The sequence below is a fragment of the Macaca mulatta genome, chromosome 16, assembly GCF_049350105.2.
Source record: "Macaca mulatta isolate MMU2019108-1 chromosome 16, T2T-MMU8v2.0, whole genome shotgun sequence".
NCBI classification, from domain to species: Eukaryota; Metazoa; Chordata; class Mammalia; order Primates; family Cercopithecidae; genus Macaca; species Macaca mulatta.
This window is the reverse complement of record NC_133421.1, coordinates 62117602-62141728: the sequence shown is the minus strand read 5'-3', so window position 1 is coordinate 62141728 and position 24127 is coordinate 62117602. Positions and strand designations below refer to the sequence as shown.

The 24127-nt window shown below is 49.0% G+C and overlaps 1 protein-coding gene and 2 long non-coding RNA genes across 15 annotated transcripts in view; 2 read left to right on the top strand and 1 right to left on the bottom strand.

The window, feature by feature from the left end:
• Positions 1-3474: 3474 nt before the first annotated feature.
• Positions 3475-24127, bottom strand: part of LOC106994018 (uncharacterized) — a 52692-nt gene continuing 32039 nt past the window's right edge. The window contains exon 3 of the long non-coding RNA XR_001440406.3: positions 3475-3794. This is a non-coding gene — a long non-coding RNA (uncharacterized LOC106994018). The remainder of the gene's footprint in view (positions 3795-24127) is intronic.
• Positions 9364-24127, top strand: part of SP2 (Sp2 transcription factor) — a 35459-nt gene continuing 20695 nt past the window's right edge. For 7 of the 13 annotated variants that reach the window (XR_013405682.1, XR_013405683.1, XM_077968546.1 and 4 more), the window contains exon 1: positions 9365-9422. Coding sequence is in view for 4 of the 13 variants with exons in the window: in XM_077968546.1 (XP_077824672.1) it covers positions 9416-9422 (7 nt within the window). In the remaining 9 variants the exon portion in view is untranslated. 13 annotated transcript variants of the gene reach the window in all.
• LOC144335632 (uncharacterized) lies at positions 14550-20931 on the top strand. Its single transcript, XR_013406627.1, has 3 exons — positions 14550-16054; positions 17423-17738; positions 20522-20931. It is a non-coding gene; the product is annotated as an uncharacterized LOC144335632 (long non-coding RNA).

The following is a 24127-nucleotide window of genomic DNA, read 5'->3' as shown; positions in this document are numbered from 1 at the left end:
CAAGCGATCCATCAGCCTCCCAAAGTGCTGGTGGGACTGTGCGCATGAGCCACTGTGCCCAGCATAAGTGCATCTGGATGTAGATGAAAGGAAGGAGAGAGGGCTGCTCCACAAATTCTGCTGTCACTAATGGAATGGACGACCTCCACCAACTGCATCACATTCTCAGAGCCTAGGTTTCCCCGGCCATAAAATATGGGGTTAATTGTCCCTTCTAGGGAATCTAGGAGGGTTAATTGGGCAATGGCTCTGAAGTGTCTAGGAGGAGAAGATCTATAAATATAAGGGATCATTAGCGGGTATTTCACAGCCGTTTTGTGGGCCCCAGTGTTATTATTAATATGATTATTGTTATTGTTATCGCCCCCATGGCCCACTTCCCGAGTCTCTCCCAGCTGGGTCAGTGCTTTCAGGTGACAAGTGCTGCTCCTGAGCCCAGCCTCCAGCCCCTGTTCCCAGCCCTGGTCCTTCTGAACCCACACCCTCCACACTCAGGGTCTCTGGGAACCCTCAGGAGGCTAGCAATGGGACTGAGATGTGGTTTTGACAGAAGTGAGGGCCTAGGAGGGAGAGGGGCAGAGGCAGAGAGGGCAGTGCCTGGTCAGGGACACTCTCAGCCTCCCTTTGTCCCTGGGGACGCTTCCGGTCTGCAGTGGGCTGGGACTCAGAGAAGCAGACTGGGCGCCACATGGAGCTGTGGTCGATGGGATCAGGAAAGGTGGGGAGCAGGGGAGTGCAGGTGAGGGGCTGAGGCAGAGAGAAGATAATGCTACCAGGGGAGGTAAGAGGAGCTGGTTGGTAGGAAACAAATTCCTTGAAGAGGTAAAGGTGTTTGTTTGTTTTTGTTTTCAGACAGGGAGACATGGTTTTGCTTTGTCACCCAGGGCGGAGTACAGTGTTGCAAACACAGCTCACTACAGCCTCGAATTCCTAGGCTCAAGGGATCCTCCCGCCTCAGCCTCCCAAGTAGCTGGGACTACAGTTGAGAGCCACCAAGTCTGGCTAATTTTTAAAATTTTTGTAGAGATGGGGGTCTCACTATGTTGCCCAGGCTAATCTCTAACTTCTGGGCTCAAGAAGCAATCCTGCCCGAGGCTCCCCCAAGTACTGGGGTTACAGGCATGAGCCACCATGCCTGGCCCAAATGGCTCTTTTTTTGTTGTTTTGTCTTTTTTTTTTTTTAAATGGAGTCCCACTCTGTCACCCAGCCTGGAGTGCAGTGGCAAGATCTCCGCTCACTGCAACCTCCGCCTCCCAGATTCAAGTGATTCTACTGCCTCAGTCTCTCAAGTAGCTGGGACTACAAGAACGTGCCACCACACCTGGCTAATTTTTGTATTTTTAGTAGAGATGGGGTTTTGCCATGTTGGCCAGGCTGGTCTTGAATACCTGGCCTCAGGTGATCCACCCACCTCAGCCTCCCAAAATGCTGGGATTACAGGGGTAAGCCACTGCACCCGGCCCCAAAGACTCTTTTTAAGGAGTTTCTTTGTAGAGGCTGGAACCCACTCTCAGTCTCTGAATGAAACAGGCCCCATTCCTGGGGGAATAGCTGCTTGTCAAGCTGGATCTCCCTGCCCGCCCTGTGTTCCTGTAAGGTGAACACTGGGCAGCTGCTTTGGAAATGCCTTGGGTGCCCCCTGGTGGTGACACACAAAGGCAGAGGAGGCACCCATGCCTTCCGCCTTAAAGGGCTCCTTTTACCTGGGGCCCTGCCCTTTCTCCCTGAGGCTCCACAGATCCCACCCCAGGGAGACTGGGGGTAGAAAGAAGCAGCAAAGAAGGAAGAACCCTGTGGGGAAGGATGAGTGGAATGTCCTTGCTGGAAGATTCCATGGCAGTTGGTGGGGAGCCATCAGCCTGGACAGGGGAACCAGGGGCAGAGGAAGTTGATGTGTTAGGGCAGGAGTCAGGAGTGGCATCCCCAGCAGTGAGGACAGAGGTGTGTCTGTATGTGTGCACCCGGGGTGTGGTGTAACAGGGAGATACATCTTATGGCCTTTGTCAATGTTTCATGTTCACAGAAGACTGAGGAAACCTAGATCCCTGAAATCATTGATGGACCCTAGGAGGAAAAAAAAAATAACCCAAATTCATCCAAGCTAGGTGTTTGTCCCATCAAATAGTTTTGTGGGTCTGCATATGAGAGAGTCTGGGTTACAAAAGTCTGCAACTCTGGGCTGGGAGCAGTGGCTCATGCCTGTAATCCCAGAACTTTGGGAGGCCGAGGCACATGGATCACCTGAGGTCAAGAGTTCGAGACAAGCCTGGCCAAAATGATGAAACTCCATCTCTACTAAAAATATAAAAATTGGCCAGGCGCAGTGGCTCAAGCCTGTAATCCCAGCACTTTGGGAGGCCGAGACGGGCGGATCACTAGGTCAGGAGATCGAGACCATCCTGGCTAACACGGTGAAACCCCGTCTCTACTAAAAAATACAAAAAACTAGCCGGGCGAGGTGGCGGGCGCCTGTAGTCCCAGCTACTCAGGAGGCTGAGACAGGAGAATGGCCCGAACCCGGGAGGCGGAGCTTGCAGTGAGCTGAGATCCGGCCACTGCACTCCAGCCTGGGTGACAGAGCGAGACTCCGTCTCAAAAAAAAAAAAAAAAAAAAAAAAATATATATATATATATATATATATAATATATATATATATATAATATATATATATATAAATTAGCTGGGCGTGGTGACACCCACCTGTAATCCCAGCTACTCAGGAGGCTGAGGCAAGAGAATTGCTTTTTTTTTTCTTTTTTTTTTTTTTGAGACGGAGTCTTGCTCTGTCGCCCAGGCTGGGGTGCAGTGGCCAGATCTCAGCTCACTGCAAGCTCCGCCTCCCGGGTTTATGCCATTCTCCTGCCTCAGCCTCCCGAGTAGCTGGGACTACAGGCGCCCGTCACCTCACCCGGCTACTTTTTTGTATTTTTTAGTAGAGAGGGGTTTCACCGTGTTAGCCAGGATGGTCTTGATCTCCTGACCTCACGATCCGCCCATCTCGGCCTCCCAAAGTGCTGAGATTACAGGCTTGAGCCACCGCGCCCGGCCGAGAATTGCTTGAACCTGGGAGGTGGAGGTTGCAGTGAGCCGAGACCTCATCATTGTGCTCCAGCCTGGGCAACAGAGCAAGACAGTCTCAAAAAAAAAAAAAAAAAAAAAAAAAAAAAAAAATTTGCAATTTTGGTTTCCCCATAGGTAGAAAGGGAAGAGATGAGAACATAGAAAACCATAGGAGGGAAAAGGGAGAAGCAGAGGTTACTGGGAAATCCTTAAGGCAAAACAAGCCGTCTTTAGAAGGCTGGGTTGGCTGTAACTCCTCAAAGATAAACACCAACAATAAAGGTTGGGTTGTAGCTATGAGTGAGGCCCAACAGAGAGTCAAGACGGTTGGCCTGATATTCTTCTAGTTTCTGGACCAACAGCACCAGCTATACCATGTGGTTTCATAGGAGGCTCCAGGAGGGATCTGAAGCTTTTTTTTTTTTTTTAATTATACTTTAAGTTCTAGAGTATACGTGCACAACATGCAGGTTTGTTACATAGGTATACATGTGCCATGCTGGTTTGCTGCACCCATCAACTTGTCATTTACATTAGATATTTCTCCTAATGCTATCCCTCCCCCAGCCCCCAACCCCCTGACAGGCCCAGATGTGTGATGTTCCCTGCCCAGATCTGAGCATCTTGAGAGCAGAGGCTGTAGTTCCACATCCTTCCGTCCAGCACCCTTCCTCAGCATCCTGGGGGAGAGATGTTCACTGTCTGGTACTGATGGATTAGATGAGGACAGCCCTGTGCAAAAAAGGACAAAGAGAATGTCAGGAAGCAGGAAAAGCACAGGAAAGTGAAGAAAGAAGGGGATTCGGGCTGAGCGCAGTGGCTCAAGCCTGTAATCCCAGCACTTTGGGAGGCCGAGGTGGGTGGATCACCTGAGGTCAGGAGTTCGAGACCAGCCTGACCAACATGGAGAAACTCTGTCTTTACTAAAAATACAAAATTGGCCAGGCATGGTGGCACATGCCTATAATCCCAGCTACTAGGGAGGCTAAGGCAAGAGAATCGCTTGAACCTGGGAGGTGGAGGTTGAGGTGAGCTGAGATCGTGCCATTGCACTCCAGCCTGGGCAACAAGAGTGAAACTCCATCTCGGGGGGAAAAAAAAAAAAAAAAGAAGGGGATTCAGAGGTAGACATGGAAGGAGAAGTGGAAGTGGAAGAAGCTGAGCCTGAAAGAGAAGGGGTAAGTCCCTGAGAAGTGTTAAAAGGATATAGTCATTTAGTCAGTCAGCAAACATTTACTGTGCACCTACTATAATCAAGCAATGTGCTGGGAACGGAAGGTGCCATGGTAGACAAGACGAGCATGGGGTTTTTAGCGGTGGGGAATGTGTACCTTTGCAAGTTAGAAATGTAGAGAAAGTGACAATGTGGAGTAGAAAGAAACTGAAAGCAGTTGGAGACAAAAGGGAAATATCACTGAGAGAACCTGCCTCCAGACACACCAGGGAGGAGATGTCGCCCCTGGTTGAGGTTGACACACACACTCAGAACCACCCACTGGCCCTGGCTCTGTGAAGATGGCAGCAGGTAGGGTAGGAAGAGGAGAAATTCAGAAAGGGGAGGGACAGGAGTGGGTGGGGGTGGAGGGCACAGACTTTTCCTTGTTTTTCACTTGGGCACCCCCAGTGGGAAGGTATCTTTGGGCTAAGGAGTCCTTTTCCACATTTGGCTGCCCATTGGAATCACCTGAGGAACTCCTTAATACTGATGCCCCCAGAGAGTCCAATTTCCTGGGATGGGACCCAGACTTCAGAACCTATTAAAAGCTCTTTTAGTGAGTCTCAAGTGTGGCCATGGCCAGGTGCAGTGGCTCATGCCTATAACCCTAGCACTTTGGGAGACTGAGGCAGGAGGGTCGCTTGAGTTCAGGAGTTTGAAACCAGCCTGCGCAACATAGGGAGACCCCAGCTCTACAAAAAATTTAAAAATTAGCTGGGCATGGTGGCGCACACCTGTAGTCCCAGCTACTCAAGAGGCGGGAGGATCACTTGGGCTCAGGAGGTTGAGGCTTCAGAGACTCTGTCTCAAAAATAATAAAAATAAAGGGAGGGCACAGTGGTTCATGCTTGTAATCCCAGCACTTTGGGAGGCCGAGGGGAGGCGGATCATGAGGTCAGGAGTTTGAGACCAGCCTGACCAACACAGAGAAACCCCATCTCTACTAAAAATACAAAAAATAGCCGGCCGTAGTGGCGCGTATCTAATCCCAGCTACTCAGGAAACTGAGGCAGGAGAATCGCTTAAACCCGCGAGGCAGAGATTGCAGTGAGCTGAGATAGTGCCACCGCACTCAAACTGCGTGACTCCGTCTCTAAATAAATAAATAAATAAATAAATAAATAAATAAATAATAAAGTGTGGCCAGAGAGACCACAAGCATTTCCAAGCCGTTGTCTGACCTTCTCCCTCTCTGTTGAGGACAGGGGCCATCTTGAAAGAAAAAATCTCTGAGGAGTTGTGTGGTCGTTGGGGGAGCGGGGGTGTTTGTGAACGAGGCTCTAAGACTCCAATGGGCCTGACAAAAGTATGAACGAGGTCTTCTTCTTAGAAAGTGTCCCCTTCCCGCAGTGGCTCACGCCTGTAATCCCAGCACTTTGGGAGGCCGAGGTGGGTGGATCATGAGGCCAGGAGATCGAGACCATCCTGACTAACACGGTAAAACCCCGTCTCTATTAAAAACACAAAAATTAGCCAGGCGTGGTGGTGGGCACCTGTAGTCCCAGCTACTTGGGAAGTTGAGGCAGGAGAATGGTGTAAACCCAGGAGGCGGAGCTTGCAGTGAGCCGAGATCGCACCACTGTACTCCAGCTTGGGCGACAGAGCGAGACTCCATCTCAAAAAAAAAAAGAAAGAAAAGAAAGTGTCCCCTTCCGCCGGGCGCAGTGACTCATGTCTGCAATCCCAGCACTTTAGGAGACTGAGGTGGGTGGATCACTTGAGGTCAGGAGTTTGAGACCAGCCTGGCCAACATGGTGAAACCCTGTCTCTACTAATAACACAAAAATTGGCCGGGCTTGGTGGCGCACGCCTGTAATCCCAGCTACTCAGGAGGCTGAGGCAGGAGAATCGCTTGAACCTGGGAGGCGGAGGTTGCAGTGAGCTGAGATCGCACCACAGCACTGCAGCCTGGGTGACAGAGAAAGACTCCATCTCCAGAAAAAAAAAAAAAAAGAAAGAAAGAAAGAAAGAAAAAACAAAAAAAACCCAAAGGGTCCTCCCCTTCTTTGGCTGTGTCTCTAGTAAGAAGAGTCAGACAGCCTAGAAACAAAACAAAAACAAAAACAAACAAAAGATAAGGTGACCTTTAAAAGGGCAAAACCAATCAAATAATTCAAAACGACTGCAGAATTCTTCCAAGTTTTCACGCCCTGTCCTCCGCCCCGTGTGTGCACACTTTTTTTTTTTTTTCACCTCTGCGGTCTTCAAGATGGGGCCTCTAGGTTAGAAGCATAGTTACCCCCAGTTTTTCTCCCAGAAGAGGTTTGACAGTGGCTCAGCAGGATATTCAACCCCACCTAAACTCCCCCCCAAATCCCTGCACCCTAATACAGGTGAGTCATGGAACCTGGGTGGAGTCCTTGGTTTGACAGTGAAGCAATCTAAACTTGAAAAATGGCCTGGGAACAGAATGTATGGACTATATAAACAAGTCATGCAGATGTCATTGTATGCAAATATTCATTCTTTAACTCAGCTTACATTTCCTGCTGATCCTCCTCTATGCTGGCCTCAATCCTATCACAGCTCAGTCTAGCAAGAGAGCAAGAAGTGAGAATAAAAGTGCGGAAATAGTGTGTGAGAGAGAAGCCCTTTTGCATGTGCCAGGGCAGCGCAGAGGAGGAAGAAGCTATAGCTAGGCAGGAGTGAGGTATGCAGACTTACAGCAGAGTCTTTTTTTTTTTTTTTTGAGACGGAGTCTCGCTCTGTCGCCCAGGCTGGAGTGCAGTGGCCAGATCTCAGCTCACTGCAAGCTCCGCCTCCCGGGTTCCCGCCATTCTCCTGCCTCAGCCTCCCGAGTAGCTGGGACCACAGGCGCCGCCACCTCGCCCGGCTAATTTTTTGTGTTTTTAGTAGAGACGGGGTTTCGCTGTGTTAGCCAGGATGGTCTCGATCTCCTGACCTTGTGATCCGCCTGTCTCGGCCTCCCAAAGTGCTGGGATTACAGGCTTGAGCCACCGCGCCCGGCCTACAGCAGAGTCTTGAAGCATGCATAGGAGTTTATCTATTTTTCTGAGAGACAGGGTCTCGCTCTGTCACCTAGGCTGGAGTGCAGTGGTGTGATCATAGCTCATTTTAAGTTCAAACTCCTAGGCTCAAGTGATCCACTCACCTCAGCTTCCCAGGTAGCTAGAACTACAAGTGTGCACCGCCCCATGCGGCTTTTTTGTAGAGACAGGGTTTCGCCATGTTGCCCAGGCTGGGTCTCGAAATCCTGGGTTCAAGTGATCCACCTGCCTCTGGCTTCCCAAAGCGCTAGGAATACAGGTGTGAGCCACCACATCTGGCCATGGATGCATAGGGGTTCACCAGAAGGGAAGGGTAAGATAGAAAGTCAACTAGTGGAAAAAAGCGTGTTTAGGAACCTGGAATCTTTCCTGGAGGGAAAAGGGTAGGATTTGTAGGAAGGGAATGGGGGTACAGGGAGGAGATAAAGCATGAAAGATACACCAGTAAGAGTGTGTCCTCTGGTGGATGCTGAGGTTAAGAAGAAAAAAGAGTGGGAGGAATTTGCCTAGAAAGAAGTTTGGGCTTTATCCAGGAGATACGGATCCCATGAAGGATCTTTACTAGAGGAGTGTTATCGTCTAAAGTCTTGTTTTTCAAAGGCTAACACTGAGAGAAGTAGACTGGAAGAGGCTATTAACATTTTTTCAGCAATTACTGTGTACCCGGAATTCTGCTCCGCATTTTGTATTATCAACCAACCTTTCCTAGCAGTGTTTTTCAAATTGCCAGTCATGATCAACAAGGAGAATAAGATAGGATAGGCATAGAAACTATCAGTGTATCACAAGTAGTAAGCATTGTTTTCGGAAACTTTGTGACACTCTCAAACAGTAGTGTACTGGTCAGTATGCAAAATGTATTTCTCTTGATGGGCTATGTTTTTTTTTTTTTTTTTTTTTTTTAAAGCCATTGCGCTAAGGTGTAGGTGTGATTAACCTCGTTTTACTGATGAGGACACGAGGCTCAGGGAGTTTCGGTACCCTGCCTAAGTTAGTAGGATGTGTAGGTTTCAAACCCAGACTGGTCTGAAGCCAGAATGGATTCCCTCACTAAGCTAGGCAGCCTTCCCAAGTTCTCGGAAGAGACTTGGGAGCAAAGATAAACCTATCCAGATAGTGCCTACCAAGTGCTTTACCTCATCTCAAAAAGATAAGGGTAAGTGGGGCAGAGGCCAAGCAGTACTTCTCAAACTCAAGCGTGCAACTCTGTCCATGCCAGGCCCTTGCTAAAATGCAGATTCTAGGCACGCCCCGTGAAGTACCGAGTCGGATTAGGAGAGGCGGCCCGGGGAACCTGCCTTTAGAAAGAGCTTCGGATGATTCAGATGCACACGTTTGGGACCGTGGGCTACGGGGGTCGCCGCAATAACCATGTGAAGATTAACGGGGGCTTAACCGATTGTGAAAATCCCTTCAGAAGTGTCGCGTAAACAACCCCAACTCTGACTATGGTGCCGGACCCCAGTGCTTCACTGTACAAAGTCGCCCCTCCCGAGGCGACAACGAGCGAGGGACTAAATAAAAGGTTGATGGCTTTCCACTCACCAGGCATGGGGTTGAGTGGCAGCCGCCTACTGCCGAAGAGCAGGTAAAAGCTCCTGCCACACCTGGGCGAGACTGGACTTAGGGTGCAACGTATATGCTATTTCTGGGGCATTTGTGGGCCTCACCCTAAGGACTTCTGATTGGCTTCAGGGCAGATCTATCACTCATCCTCTGGGTTAGAGGTGGGTGGAAGGTCAACTACGACCAATACAAAAGCACTCTTCGACTAAGCCCCTCCCCTCCCAGCTTCCTGTCGCTGTCCATCAACCACCCAGTAGGCGGGACTTTGCCTCCCTCCAATTGGCTGATAAACATGTCATTCATTATTCAATTGGTTTTCGGTTGGTGCGGTCTACCGTCCATCAGTGACATTGCACAGACCTATTGGTCAAATCAACGTCGCTCTAGACGCCTCTGGGTGATTGGTTAATAGTGCTGTCGGTCCCCAATGTTCCAAGCCCTTATTGGTGAAGGCTGCCGTCGCTCGGGCGGTGGCGGGCTCCGGGATTGGCGGGTGCTTGGCGGGCGGTGTCAGGTTCTCGGTGGCGGCGGAGGCGGCGGAGGCCAGGGAGGAAGATGTCGTAATGAGCGGTGGGTCCCGGCCGCTGCCGGCGGGGTCTTCCCGGCCTCCAAGGGTCGGGAAGACGGGCAGAGGCCGCGGGGAGAGGGAGCCGAGGCCGGGGGTTCCCCCCTGGGGCCGGGCCTGGCGCCGGGGCCCGGCTTCGGGAGGGGCGGGGGAGGGAGGATTCCCGCCCGGAGGAGGAGCGGGGCTGGCCAGCCGGGCGGAGGCACCCGGAAGGGGGCGTTCGACTCCCCGCCCCCTCGGAGCCCGCCGGACGGGAGGGCGGCGCTTCCGGGGGCCGGCGAGAGGAGCGGGCACCGGGGTGGCCTGGCACCTCTCAGCCGGGTGCCGACCCACCTCAGCGCCGCTCTCCCGCCTGGGCTGACTATGCCTGGGTCGGCTCCGAGGAGGCAGCCAACAGCCCTCGTGTTCGCCCCGTGTCTGAGAGGCCTTCCTGCACTCTTAACTGTAGATGCCCACCAGCGATTCAGGGCTCCCCGAAGTACAGAGGGGCGAGGGAACGCTTGAGATCCGGACGCTGCCAACCAGATGGGCACTGCTCGGCATCGACGACAGCCCGGTTACTGATGTATCCCAGTCGGTCGATGGTGTCAGGACACGAGGGCACTCTCTGGGCAGATGATCTCTCACTGGGGAGTGGGCAAAAACCTTCCTTTAATGTTTTCACTTGGATCATTGATCCTCCAGCTAGATGCAAGCTCTTAGCAGAATTGTGAGAAGTTTGAGAACTTCTTGCCAGAGCTCCCAGCCTGTTACCTGACGCCCCGTGGGGGAAGACTACTGCAGTCCCAAAGCTCAGGCGCAAACAATCTTAAGGAATTACAGAAGAAATAAAATAGATACTTGCTTTCTTCCTCCACCCACCTGCATCCCCATTGCTGACTTACGGTTTTCAGCCTCTTACCCATGCCTCTTAGGTTTCCTTCCCAGCGGCTTTCTAATTTTAGTTCAAAAGGAACTATGTCTTCTCTGGGCAACTGAGAAACCTATCCTCACTGCATTCCTTGGTTTTGATTGCAATATCCTGTCATGTTTGTTTCTTAATTAACTTCATCCAAGGGGACTCAGTCTGGCCTTTCTCAGTGCATTCTCCCGAAGTTCTTTCTTGCTCTGAGGTTACTTCTTGTTCACTTATTGTTTCCTAGAGAAAGGTATGAGCCAGTAGATCTGCTTTAAACAATGAATTGGCCCAAGTTTCCCGTTTACAGATTTCATTACAGTTGGAAGGACACTGTTTCAAGGTGCACTGGCCTGCACTGTCTAAAACAGTTTCATGCTGTACCCCAGAAGGCATTCAGTTTCACATTGGAGGGCTGTACCGAGTTGGTATTCTGGATGATACAATTTTTAGGGCTCGAAAGTTTAGAGTGTTGGCCAGCTCACAGGCTGCAAAGGGAATAATGGAGTCCAGAGCACAGCAGTAATTTCAATTACTAACACAAAGAAACCCATTGTCTGCAATAATGAATATAACTGCAGTGTCTTGTTTTGTTTTAAATTCTTGTGTGCGATGAAGGGGGGGAATCTATCAGACAACCTATCAATTGGGCTGATGATGTTAGTGTTCCAGTGGCTTCTAACAGGCGTTAATACCTGTTGGAAATGGATTATCATTGGCTGGGACGATTGGTAAGTTTTCTAATTCTAGTTCTTCCTCTTGGTTGTACAGAGGCTTAACCTCTTTGGTTAAAAGCAACTACAAGAAAAAAAACTAGTCTGACATAATTATGAACCCCCCGGAACTAGGCTGCTGAAGCCACAAACTCTACCAAGGAGACCCAAGTAGAGTTTGTTAATAATCGGACCCTCATCTGACTGCCCAACAGGTAGAACTGGTTCCAGGAGAAAGAGTTTGGCATCACTCTGGACAGCAGATGGACTGGCCACTTTTTTCTCTCAGATTCTATTAAAGTTTGGGCCTGTGGAGGCCTGTCAGAGAGGAGAAAAGAAATTATAAGATTTGGGTAAATGTCTGGGGTAAAGAAGCTTTATGGCATTTCAGCAAGTAGAGTGGTTGGTTCATTTGGATATTTTGGCCTTGAACTTCTTATTTCTTCTGGTGGTTAATACCAGCTTTTTGGAGAAGTTGGACAGTCCTTTGCTATAGGTCTGTGTCAGTTCCCAAGCTTGCTGTCAGCAAGTATAGTATTGCCCAACCAGGGCCCTTCTGAAGACATTTTAAACTTGTTGCAACCAACTAGTAGACCTTAGTATTGGCTTTGTTTCAGCAATCTTCTAAATCTTGCCCACTCATTTCTGTGATATATACGTAACGTGTTCTTTTTCTAATACTTATTTTTTTCACGCACACCCCTTTTCTGTATACACAAAAATTGGAAACCCTGCTTCCAAACATAGAAAAATTTAGGATATTTTGGATCAGGTGGACAATGGCTATGGAATAAAAGATGCAGAGAAACACTGCTTTAAAGGGTACGCAGAGAATTACAAAGTTTAGGGATGCAGTAGCATGAACATTTCTGAGTTTACCAGATTTAACCTCATGGCCCGATCTTAAACCTTGTGGGCTGCAAACCTGGAGTAAAATCTGTTCAGAGAAGCTCGCATACTTTCTTACAGGTTCATTGGGTGATATGTCTGGAGTATTCCCTTTTTGCAACTGACTTGGATTTGTGAATTTCTTCCCACCACCTACAGGCTGAACTAAACCAGTATCCAGTACATTTCTGGGCTGAGAAATGGAGATCATTTTGGAATGCATTTGTTGCTTTTTTGCTTGTTTTTGCCTTGCTTTTGTTTTGGATATGCTTGTAGCTCCTTGTATGACATTGTCTAGACCTGTTGTAGGAGGAAAAAAAGTTCTTTCTCTTTATTTCTTCCCTCATAGAGCCAACACTTAGATCTTTATCTTTCTGAAATGTAGTTGAGTGTCTTTTTAAAGATGCTCTTCCTCAATAATCAGCAGATCTTTTTTTGGCTAGCAGCATTCTCTTAGGAGACCTCGGGGTGGAGGAGATCTCACTTTTCTGTCAGCAATCTATTGGAGCAAGGTGGAAAGATGAGTGAAGAGGGTAAAAATATGGGACGTTTCTTTTTTAAAAATAATAGAGGCATAGTCTCTCTATGCCAGGCTGGTCTCAAACTCCTGGCCTCAAGTAATCCTCCCACCTCAGCCTCCCAAAGTGCTGGGATTACAGGCATGAGCCACTGTGCCTAGCCAACAAGGGATATTTCTAACTCGAGGGTATTGTCAGGCTATGTGGAAAAGGGCGTAGAGATTGCCCTTGAGGAGATGCTCCCAGGTGGCAGATTTGTCCTACTTGATAGATTCCAAAATGGAAAACGGATTTTTCTACTGCCTCTGGGGACACTGAAAAAAGAACCTCCATGTGAGTTCAGAAGCAGCACTGGCAGCTTAGGGGAAGTCATGGCTTCCACTGCGTGTCTAGGAAGCGCTCTTTCAGGATGCTCTGAGGCTGCCACTGGCACAGGGGAACACTGTGCTTCTCATCCAACTGGGCTGCAGGCTGATTTGCTCTTGGGAGATGAGCTCTGCTCAGGAGCAAGGGGTTGTGAAAGGGCTGATGTTTCTCAGGCTCCCCCAATGAGCAGCTCCAAGCAGTGCTGAGATGTCTAGGCTGTTTGTGTCACAGGACAAGCATGCTTGCAGACCCAATGGTTGGAATCCTTCATTGGCATTTCATTCCCATTGCTGCTGTTTGTCTCCACATCAGAATTGCTTGCTATACCTAGCCAGAAGCCCTGCCACATTGCAGTGCAAAGGCTTAGCTTACTTGTTTTTGCTGCTGAGTGCTCTTAGATACCAGTTTGTCCCTGTGTGGTGATTTAGGCAGTTAGGTGGCCTTTCCTCTCAATCACAGAGTAGAAGTGGCTCAGGAGGAGCCAGCAGACACTAACTTACACATTTCCAAATGTCATCTTTCTAGAGCCTTCTCTTTAGGGTTGTCACCTCTCCTACAGGATTTGGTAGAATCACAAAGTGGCCTCCAAGAGAGTGTGAATAGGAAGTAAGAGTGAGCAAGCAGGGCCATGTAATTGGAAGTGGAATATTTCTGCTCCCAGTTGATAATTAGGAATCTTCTTAGATCAGCCTAGAAGAAAACAAACCAAGACATTTCCCAGCCTCCAAAAAAGTAAATGGTAAGCCAGCCCTGTCTTCTCAGGGGAAATGAAATCACCACTCATTTCAGAAGCTGATTCTGGCCTGAGGCTGGGCTTGGTAATCATGCCTGTAATCCCAGCACTTTGGGAGGCTGAGGCAGGCAGATCACTTAAGGTCAGGAGTTCGAGACCAGCCTGGCTAACATGGCAAAACCCCATCTCTGCTAAAGATACAAAAATTAGCCACGTGTAGTGGCACACACCTGTAGTCCCAGCTATTCCGGAGGCGGAGGCACGGGAATCACTTGAACCCAGGAGGCGGAGATTGCAGTGAGCCGAGAGTGCACCACTGTACCCAAGCCTGGGCGACAGAGCAAGACTCTCAAAACAAACAAACAAACAAACAAAAAGCTGATCCTGGCCCAGGATAAGTGTGGGGAGTTACTCACAAATAAATGTGCCAAAGCACATAATGAGATTCTTTAGGGGAAAAAGTGTATCTTGCTTTTTTTTCCTCCTGTTCTCTAAGAATTCTGAGGCCCAGTATTCTTTGACAAAAAAACTTGATGCTGTTTCTTGGGCCTGCTTTGATCAGGTTCTGTTTATGCTGTCCCCACCCCCACACATTTCCAAAGTCCCTTCCAGTACAATGGGATATGACCCAGTTAGGATGCAAACTAGCAAATGACATAGTCACGTTTTGGAAAGAAGAATTAAGGGTGGAGACAGACAGGTGGTATCCAAATTCGAGTGCCTTCATTATCTTTTTTTTTTGAGACAGAGTCTCGCTCCGTTGCCAGGCTGAAGTGCAATGGCGCGATCTTGGCTCATTGCAACTTCCGCCTCCCGGGTTCAAGCGATTCTCCTGTCTCAGCCTCCCAAGTAGCTGGGACTATAGGCATGCGCCACCACGCCCAGCTAATTTTGTATTTTTAGAAGAGATAGGGTTTCACTGGGTTGGCCAGGATGATCTCCAACTCTTGACCTCATGATCTGCCCGCCTCAGCCTCCCAAAGTGCTGGGATTACAGGCATGAACCACTCGCCGCTATGTTTGTTGTTGTTGTTGTTGTTTTGTTTTTGTTTTGTTTTTTTTTTGAGATGGAGTTCCAGGCTGGAGTGCAGTGGTGCAATCCTGGCTCCGCCAATGCTTGTCAATTGAGAGAAGCATTAATAATGCATGTCAATTGAGAGAAGCATTGAAATGCAGTAGTACCTGGTATGTGGTGATGAGAGTTGTGCGCTTTGAAGTTTTTGGCCAGGAGCAGGACTGGACTGCACTGGCCCACATGTGAGGTGACTGGTGGGGTTGAGGGTTCCATCAGCTAAAACCCATCAGGGTCTGGGTCAGCTGTGGAGTGGATCCTGACCTAGTGCCAGGGTATGCAAATCTGCAGCTTTTCTACTTTGGTTCCTACACTCCCTTTAGGCTCTCGTGCTGTAAAGCCTCCAGGATTTACTCATTCACTTATTCAACAAACATAGATTGTTAAGTACCTACCATGTGCCAGGGACTGGGATACATCAGTGAGTAACGCAGAGAAGTCCCTGCCTTTAGGAAGCTTACATCTTAGTGGGAGACAATGAATAACTAATAGATATTTGTTAGACAGTGAGAAGTGCTAAGGAGGCAAAACGAGGATAAGGAAAAAAAGGGGGAGGTGGCAATTTACATAGGGTGATCAGGGAAGGTCTCAATGATAAAGTGACATCTGAATAAAACCCTGAAGGAGTGGGGAGGAGATTGAGCCTTGTTCTGTCTGGGGTGAGGGGAGGAGGGTGAGAACTCAGCAGAGAGAAGAGCAATGCAAAGGCCCTCAGCAGGGGTCATACTTGGTATGTTCAGGAACAGCAGGGAGCCAGCATGGCTAAAGCAGTGAGAGAGGGAGAGTGACAGGGCAGGTGAAAGAGGTCAGGTCCCCCAGGGGCCTTCTGTGTCACGATGGAGATTTTGGCTCTTACTTTGAGTGGGAGATGGGATGGTATTGGGGGCTTCTGAGCAGAGAAATAACACGGTTTCATTTAAGTGTGATGGGTCTTACTCTAGATGTGTTGAGAATAGACTGATGGGGTCAAGGTCAGAAGCGCAGCTAGGAGGTTAATCCATGGGAGACATGATAGAAACCTGGACCTAGGTGATGACAGAGGAGGTGGTAGAAGCAGTCAGCTTGGGCATATATTTTGAAGATACGAGTGTTTGCTGTCAAATGTAGGGTGTGGAAAAAAGATAAGGATAACTCTCAAGGTTTTAGGGCTGAGCAGCTGGAAAGATGGAGTTACTATTCATTCACTGCAGTGGGGAATTTTGAAGGAGTCACAGTATTAGGACAATATCGGGAGCACTGTTTGGGGCTAGTTAGATTTTTGTTTTGTTTTGTTTTTTGAGATGGAGTCTCGCTCCTGTCACGCAGTCTGGAGTACAGTGGCACAATCTTGGGTCACTGCAACCTCTACCTCCCGGGTTCAAGCGATTCTCCTTCGTCAGCCTCCCGAGGAGCTGGGATTACAGGCGTTCGCCACCACACCTGGCTAATTTTTTTATTTTTAGTAGAGATGAGGTTTCGCCATGTTGGCCAGGCTGGTCTCCAACTCCTGATCTCAGGTGATCCACCTGCCTCGGCCTCCCAAAGTGCTGGGATTACAGGCGTGAGCCACCGCGCCCAGCTGGGGCTAGTTAGATTTACGATGCCTATTAATACATCCAAGTGGAGATATCAGTAGGCAGTTGGATATACAAGTCGAGATAGAAATGTGAGAGTTAAAATTATATAGAATCTGTATCTTACTGGTTTCTAAACCCACGAGACTAGACAAAATCAGCTAGGAAACAGGTGTAGACAGAAGAAAGATCCTGGCCGGGCACGGTGGCTCAAGCCTGTAATCCCAGCACTTTGGGAGGCCGAGACGGGCGGATCACGAGGTCAGGAGATCGAGACCATCCTGGCTAACACAGTGAAACCCCGTCTCTACTAAAAAATACAAAAAACTAGCCGGACGAGGTGGCGGGTGCCTGTAGTCCCAGCTGCTCGGGAGGCTGAGGCAGGAGAATGGCGTAAACCCGGGAGGCGGAGCTTGCAGTGAGCTGAGATCCGGCCACTGCACTCCAGCCTGGGCGACAGAGCGAGACTCCATCTCAAAAAAAAAAAAAAAAAACCAAAAAAAGAAAGGTCCTGAGACAGAGTCCTGGGGCAACCCAATCATTTAGAATTTGAGAGGAGAGGAAGAACCAGCAAAGGAGATATGGGAGAAGTTAGCCAGAGACTAGCAAAGTATGTCCTAGAGGCAAAGTAAAGAGTGTTTCGGCCGAGCGCGGTGGCTCAAGCCTGTAATCCCAGCACTTTGGGAGGCCGAGACGGGCGGATCACGAGGTCAGGAGATCGAGACCATCCTGGCTAACACAGTGAAACCCCGTCTCTACTAAAAATACAAAAAAAAACTTAGCCGGGCGAGGTGGCAGGCGCCTGTAGTCCCAGCTACTCGGGAGGCTGAGGCAGGAGAATGGCGTGAACCCGGGAGGCGGAGCTTGCAGTGAGCTGAGATCCGGCCACTGCACTCCAGCCTGGGTGACAGAGCGAGACTCCGTCTCAAAAAAAAAAAAAAAAAAAAAAAGAAAGTGTTTCAAGGAAGAAGAGGCCGGGCGCAGTGGCTCATGCCTGTAATCCCACCTCCTCGGGAGGCTGAGGTGGCATGAACAGTTTTGGTGGCATGCCTGGGGAGGGTGCAGCTTGGTTGGAGCAGGTTTAAGAAAAGCTAGCAGGAGAGAAATATAGGTAACTCTTGCAAGGAGTTTTGCTTGAGGAGAAGGGAAGACATAATGGATCTTAGCTGATGAGGGAAATTTTAACTTCTTGGTGAAATCGTGGACATACCTAAGGGTCATTGCCTGAGGCTGGGGGTCTGAGATGGGGGGGGTGGGGGGAGATGAGAAGCTCCGTAAAGGGTTAATGTGGAGACAAGATCTCCATTCCTTACTCACCTTCTTCCTTCCTTCAGCCTGTGGCATTAGCAAGCCACTGCCCAGAGGTGTTCTCGTTTAATGAAAGCCATTGAAATTTGTTTTACTGTTATTGGGCTCTTTTATCATGGTTTTAATTCATTTGTTTATTTAACATTATTATTATTATTATTTAAAGACAGGGTCTCACTCTGTCACCCAGGCCAGAGCACAGTGGTGCAATCATAGCTCACTGCAGCCTCGACTTCCTGGACTCAAGCAATCCTCTCACCTTGGCCTCCTAAGGAGCTGGGACTACAGGCACACACCACCATACTCAACTAGTTTGTAAACATTTTTTGTAGAGATGGCATCTTGCTGTGTGGCCCAGGCTAGTCTTGAACCCCTGACCTCAAGTGATCCTCCTGTCTCGGCCTCCCAAAGTGCTGGTATGACAGGCATGAGCCACCATGCCCACCGAGCCACATAATGGCTATTGTGATTGCTAAGGTTTGCTTCTCATTGAAATATTCAGCACAATTTGGAGTCTTTCACTACCAAGGTTGCTGCTCTCTTCATCCAAATGAATTCTTTTACCCCATTTGTCAGCTTTCTTTGAGGTCCAACTTTGTTCTCTAAAACCAGCCAGGGCATGCTTTTCCCTCACCAGCTCTGAATTCTTCCAGGCTAGGCAACTGGAAAAGCCTGGGCTTAGAAACTGCTTTGTTGGCTTAAGGCCCAGCTGAGCTGACCAAAATAGCCAACAGAAAGACTGTTTGCACAGTGTGAAATTCCTCCAGGGGAAATACCATAGCAAAAGGCCAAGAAAGCCAGAGCCACGATGGCAGGAACCCACAGGCAAAAAAAGCCGTTACCCCCAAGGCCTGGGTTGTGGAGATGGAGCCAAGTTCTCTCCAGAAGGAAAAGCTTCCTAAAGCCTACTGTTGTGGTATTTCTGTAGGCGCCCTTTCTCATTTGCTGGGTCTCAAGAGTAGCATTCTCAGTGAAAGGACCGGTCGAACAGCCTGAAGCCTGGTGGCCAGGGCTCAGAGGTCTCTCTTCCTGTTACGTGCTCTCCCCAAGTCAGGCCTAGAAAGACCTGTGAGACAGGGACACACTCCCAGCTCTGTTGGTGGGACAGTGTGGAAGTGTGCCTGGAGTATGCACTGGCAGGCAGCAGGGTCACCTGCCCCAGACTTGAGGTGGGAGGAGGTCAGGAGAGGCTTTCCCTGAGTAAGAGTATAAATGAGCTCTGAAGGACAGGAGCTGACCAGGCAAATGGGAGAGAGTGTGCTTCAGGCCCCAAGTGAGACAGGGTGGCATGTTTTAATTCCAGAAATGAAAAGCTGAAGTGTGTGTTGGGAGAGGTGGAAGGGCAAGAGGTCAGGGGGGTGGACCAGGGAGGGACAGCTTGTTCTGGCCTTTATAAGTTTATCACAACAGCATCAGGGAACAATTGAGGGGGTTAATTAGGAGAGTAGCTGGATGGGATTTGCACTTTAAAAAGAGCCTTCTGACCAAATTGTGGAGGCTGGCTAAGGGGGAGGCCAGAGGCCAGGAAGCAGTTTTGGAGGCCGTGGGCAATATCTCAGGTGGATCATGGTGATGAGGATGGGGAGCCTGGGTACACTACAGGGAGGTTTGTCTATGAAGTGGAGTCATGAGGACTTGATGATTGGTTGGCAGTGAGGGGGATACTCAGGTTTTGTCCTGATTGGAGATACCAGAAGAGAGGCTGCTTTAACCCAGGGTATTCATACAGCCCATAGGCACTGAAGGTGGCCGTGAGCCATGTGCCGGGCTTGGTGTCTACAGTTCAGTGGTGCAAACAGACATGGCCCACCCTGGGGAGCCCTCGCATACATCGGGCTCACGATTAGTTAATGGGTAGTGAGTGTTCCCAAAGGAGTTAACCTCGTCTCAGGGGTCCAGAAAGGCCACTCTGAGGAAATGGCATGCCTGTTACATAATGGCTCTTAAATTATGCTGGGAAAGTCAAACAGCCAGAGACCTGAAGGGTGAGGTCTTAGCTAGTGAAGAGAACAGAAAGAGTTGTAAGCAAGGAAAGACAGCTGCAGAGATGAAAGTTTTTCAAGGATCTGGAAGAAGGCCTGTGGTGGCTGAGGGTAAGAAAGCTGGAGAAAAGGGCCGGGCGCGGTGGCTCAAGCCTGTAATCCCAGCACTTTGGGAGGCCGAGACGGGCGGAGCACGAGGTCAGGAGATCGAGACCATCCTGGCTAACACGGTGAAACCCCGTCTCTACTAAAAAATACAAAAAACTAGCCGGGCGCAGTGGCGGGCGCCTGTAGTCCCAGGTACTCGGGAGGCTGAGGCAGGAGAATGGCGTGAACCCGGGAGGCGGAGCTCGCAGTGAGCTGAGATCCGGCCACTGCACTCCAGCCTGGGTGGCAGAGCGAGACTCCGTCTCAAAAAAAAAAAAAAAAAAGGAAAGCTGGAGAAAGAATGGGCAAAACTGACAGCTCAATATTCCAAGTGTCTGTGGCCAGCCCTAGTGGAAGACGCACAGAGGGCTGGATGTACAGGTCTAACACGTGGAGCAGAGATCTGGACCAGACACAGGCCTATGAGTTGCCAGCCTGTGGAAGGTACGTAAAGCCATGCGAATAGGCATGGTCACCCAGGGAAAGGGTGCTGGGTGAGGAGAAAGGACAGATGTTGGGGAACATCAGTATTTAAGGGGTGGCAAGGCCGGGCGCGGTGGCTCAAGCCTGTAATCCCAGCACTTTGGGAGGCCGAGACGGGCGGATCACGAGGTCAGGAGATCGAGACCATCCTGGCTAACACGGTGAAACCCCGTCTCTACTAAAAAAATACAAAAAAACTAGCCAGGCGAGGTGGTGGGCGCCTATAGTCCCAGCTACTCAGGAGGCTGAGGCAGGAGAATGGCGTGAACCCGGGAGGCGGAGCTTGCAGTGAGCAGAGATCCATCCAGCCACTGCACTCCAGCCTGGGCGACAGAGCCAGACTCCGTCTCAAAAAAAAAAAAAAAAAAAAAAAAAAAAGGGGTGGCAAAGGAAGAGGAGCCCACAAGGGGAAGAGGTGCCCACAAGGGGAAGAGGTGGCAGGAGAGGTGGGAGAATATCCATGGGAATTTCGAGGAGGAGGCACTCATCGGAGGGGCTGCTGGATTGAGCAGCAAGGAGGTCGCTGGCGACCTGGGCAGGTGCAGCATGAGCACAGTGCCAGGGTAGACGTCCTAATGCTGCCGGGAAATGAGTAAGTAGGGAAGGAGGGAGGGGACAGCAGGGTGCCAGCAGTTTTTCTACCAAGTTTGGCTAAGGGGGTAAGAAGTGAGGCTGTGCTGGAGGGAACAGGAGGTAGAGGCGGATGATCAGTAGTACATCAAGAGTCCAGAAACTCGGGATGCTTTTCTGCTGGTTTTGGAATTAAATTGGTTTCCAATATGGGAAAGAAATGTTGTGTGTGGTCCCTTCAGGCACCTGCAACCCCATCCCTACCCCATGCTGCCTTCAAACCTTGTTTGATGCCCCTGCAGTTTTCCTTGGAGCCTAAGAGAGGTACTATTGCTTGTATAGTAAATCATTGTAAAACTTCACCAGCCTCGGGACTCTTGGGAAAGTTTTAGCCAACCTAACTTAATGAAAAGTCTGAATGATATAACTTGGAAAGCAGTGCAGCTTTTTCTTTTCAAGAATATGCACTAATCCCACTTACCTATGTTGTTAGGTGTCGGTTTCAGTGACTGGATGTAAACTACTGTTAAAAGCAAGTGGCACTATTAAAATAGCGGAAGTGATATAAAACAATTATTCTTACTAAGAGTCCTTTTGCAATCTTCAAACACCATTTAGGCTCGCTTTAAATAGTATGAAAGAGGCCGGGCGCCTTGGCTCATGTCTGTAATCCCAGCACTTTGGGAGGCCGAGGCGGGTGGATCACGAGGTCAGGAGATCGAGACCATCCTGGCTGACACGGTGAAACCCCGTCTCTACTAAAAATACAAAAAATAGCCGGGCGTGGTGGTGGATGCCTGTAATCCCAGCTACTCGGGAGGCTGAGGCAGGAGAATGGCGTGAACCCGGGAGGCAGAGCTTGGAGTGAGCCGAGATCGTGCCACTGAACTCCAGCCTGGGTGACAGAGCGAGACTCCGTCTCAAAAAAAAAAACAAGAACAATAACAAAAAAATAGTATGAAAGAAAAGTTAAGCACAATTTATGTCCAAATTGTATATTTTAAATGTAAGGTTCCAAATTCATGAGGTTCTAAAGTGCCTTTGATCATAGCCTTACAATTAGGTATCTATGCTACCTCTTCTTAACCACTTTTCATTTCCAAACATCAGTGGGAAATGCCTCTCTTCTCCTTTTCATGGTTAATTCCAGGAGGTTAATTCTGTAGTGGCAGGGAGATCGGTCTCTCTTTTGGTTGCCCAGGTCTGCAGCCTGTGGCCATAAAGCTCTGAGTGACACTAGGGAAGATACTTGCAAACGTTGGTTTGAGATCTATAGGAGCATTTCAGGAACCAGCTGGGAAGGAAAATGAAACAAGCTGAAATGGTGCAACGTCGAGCACCAGCAGTCTGCAGCTTCAGTAGATTCTGCTTTAACCTCCTAACTGAAGAATCACTCAGAACCCAGCCCAGTGTCCAAACAGTTTGAGTCCAGGGTAATAAGGACTACAGAGAAGGGAGAGAGGCAGATGATGAAGAAACACTAGGCCAGTTTTTATTTTGTCTCATTTCATTTACACTCTGCACGGATCCTATGGCCCTTCTGTTTTATAATAGAGGATGTCTAAGAGAGTCATTCACTAATTTTAGCTAAGCAAACCTGAGCCCTGGGGGAGCCTCCTGGGAGAGCCATTGCCTTCCTTTGCAGTTCTGCCAGCAACAAACTCATCTTGTATTTTTATCAGCAACATGGTCTGAGGAGTCTAAAAATCTTTTTTTAAAAAAACTTATTTTAAATCACTGTACTTTCTTCCAGTGAATAAAAATCTTTTTTTTTTTTTTGAGACGGAGTCTTGCTCTTGTCGCTCAGGTGGACTACAGTGGCACGAACTTGGCTCACTGCAACGTCCGCCTCCCGGGTTCAAGTGATTCCCCTGCCTCAGCCTCCTGAGTAGTTGGGGTTACAGGTGTGCACCACCATGCCCAGCTAATTTTTGTAGTTTTAGTAGAGACGGAGTTTCCCCATGTTGGCCGGGCTGGTCTCGAATTCCTAAGCTCAGGTGATCCGCCTGCCTTGGCCTCCCAGAGTGCTGGGATTATAGGCATGAGCCACTGCACCCGGCTGTGAATAAAAATCTTAAAGATCATTTGGTCCAACTTTCCACCCCATCTCAACATCCTGACTCCAGCAGGGACACATGTCCTGCCTCTGGTTAAGTGATTCCAGAGAAGGGAGAACATAGTACCTCGGAAGGCAACTGATTTTCATCTTTGCAAAGTTCTCTCTTGTGTTAACTAAAATCTACCTCAAAATGTCCACACAGGAGTCTTGGTTCTACCCTTTGAACCCATGTCCCCACTCTGGCACCCTGGCCACAACCATTGCTGCTGTCTTCTGAACAAGCTCCAGCTGAAAATCCCCCTTTTAAAATGTCCCTCAGAACAGAATCTGATGCTCCAGATGTGGCCCAAGTGTGCAGACTACAGGAGGATATTATTTTTTTGTTCTATAACTGAACTTTTAGAAATGCAATCCAAGATTGCAGTAGCCTTTTTGGCAGCCATATCTAGATTGTGCTGGCCCCCATTCAGCTTAAAGTCAAAAACCTCTGGGGCTTTTCCACGTGGCACTATTAGGCTCTTTCTTCCCTCTATGCATGTGATTGGCTTTTTAACCTAAGTGGAGGACTTACTCAACTTTTTTATTTTTTTTAATATACAGAAAAGGTTTCACCATGTTGCCCAGGCTGGTCTCAAACATCTGAGCTCAAGAGATCTGCTCACGTTGGCCTCCCAGAGTGCTGGGATTACAGGCGTGAGCCACCACATCTGGCCAAGACTTCTTAAACTTTAAAGCCTATATAGCCTTTAAACCCTTGATGCTGTCATATAAATTATTAGAGCCTCACAGAAATCCTAGAAGGATGACATTACCTTTGTTTTACAGAGGGCACTGGAGGAGGCTAAGAGGGACCATCCCACTAATGAACCACACAGTCAGAATCTCATTTAGGTATGGAGCCTGATGTTCTTAAACATTGTACCTACCAGTTTTTTAAGATGTCCTTGAACCCTATTACCGATACCCATTGTGTTTACAATCCTTCTCACTTTTGTGACATCTGCAGGTTTTTTTTGTTTGTTTGTTTTTTGATACCGAGTCTTGCTCTGTTACCCAGGCGGGAGTGCAGTGGCATGATCTCGGCTCACTGCAACCTCCACCTCCAAGGTTCAAGCAATTCTCCTGCTTCAGCCTCCCAGGTAGCTGGGACTGCAGGCATGTGCCACCACACCTGGCTAATTTTTTTGTATTTTTAGTAGAGACAGGATTTCACCATGTTGGCCAGGCTGGTAAGAACTCCTGACCTCAAATGATCCACCTACCTCAACCTCCCAAAGTGCTAGGATTACAGGCCCGCCAACATCCGCAAGTTTTACTTGTCATCTAGATCTTTGCCGAACTTGGGTGGTGAATACCATTCTAAAGCCTAAGTTTTCCAGCCTGTAGGGCACAAAACCAATTTAGTGGGTCGCAGCCAGCATTT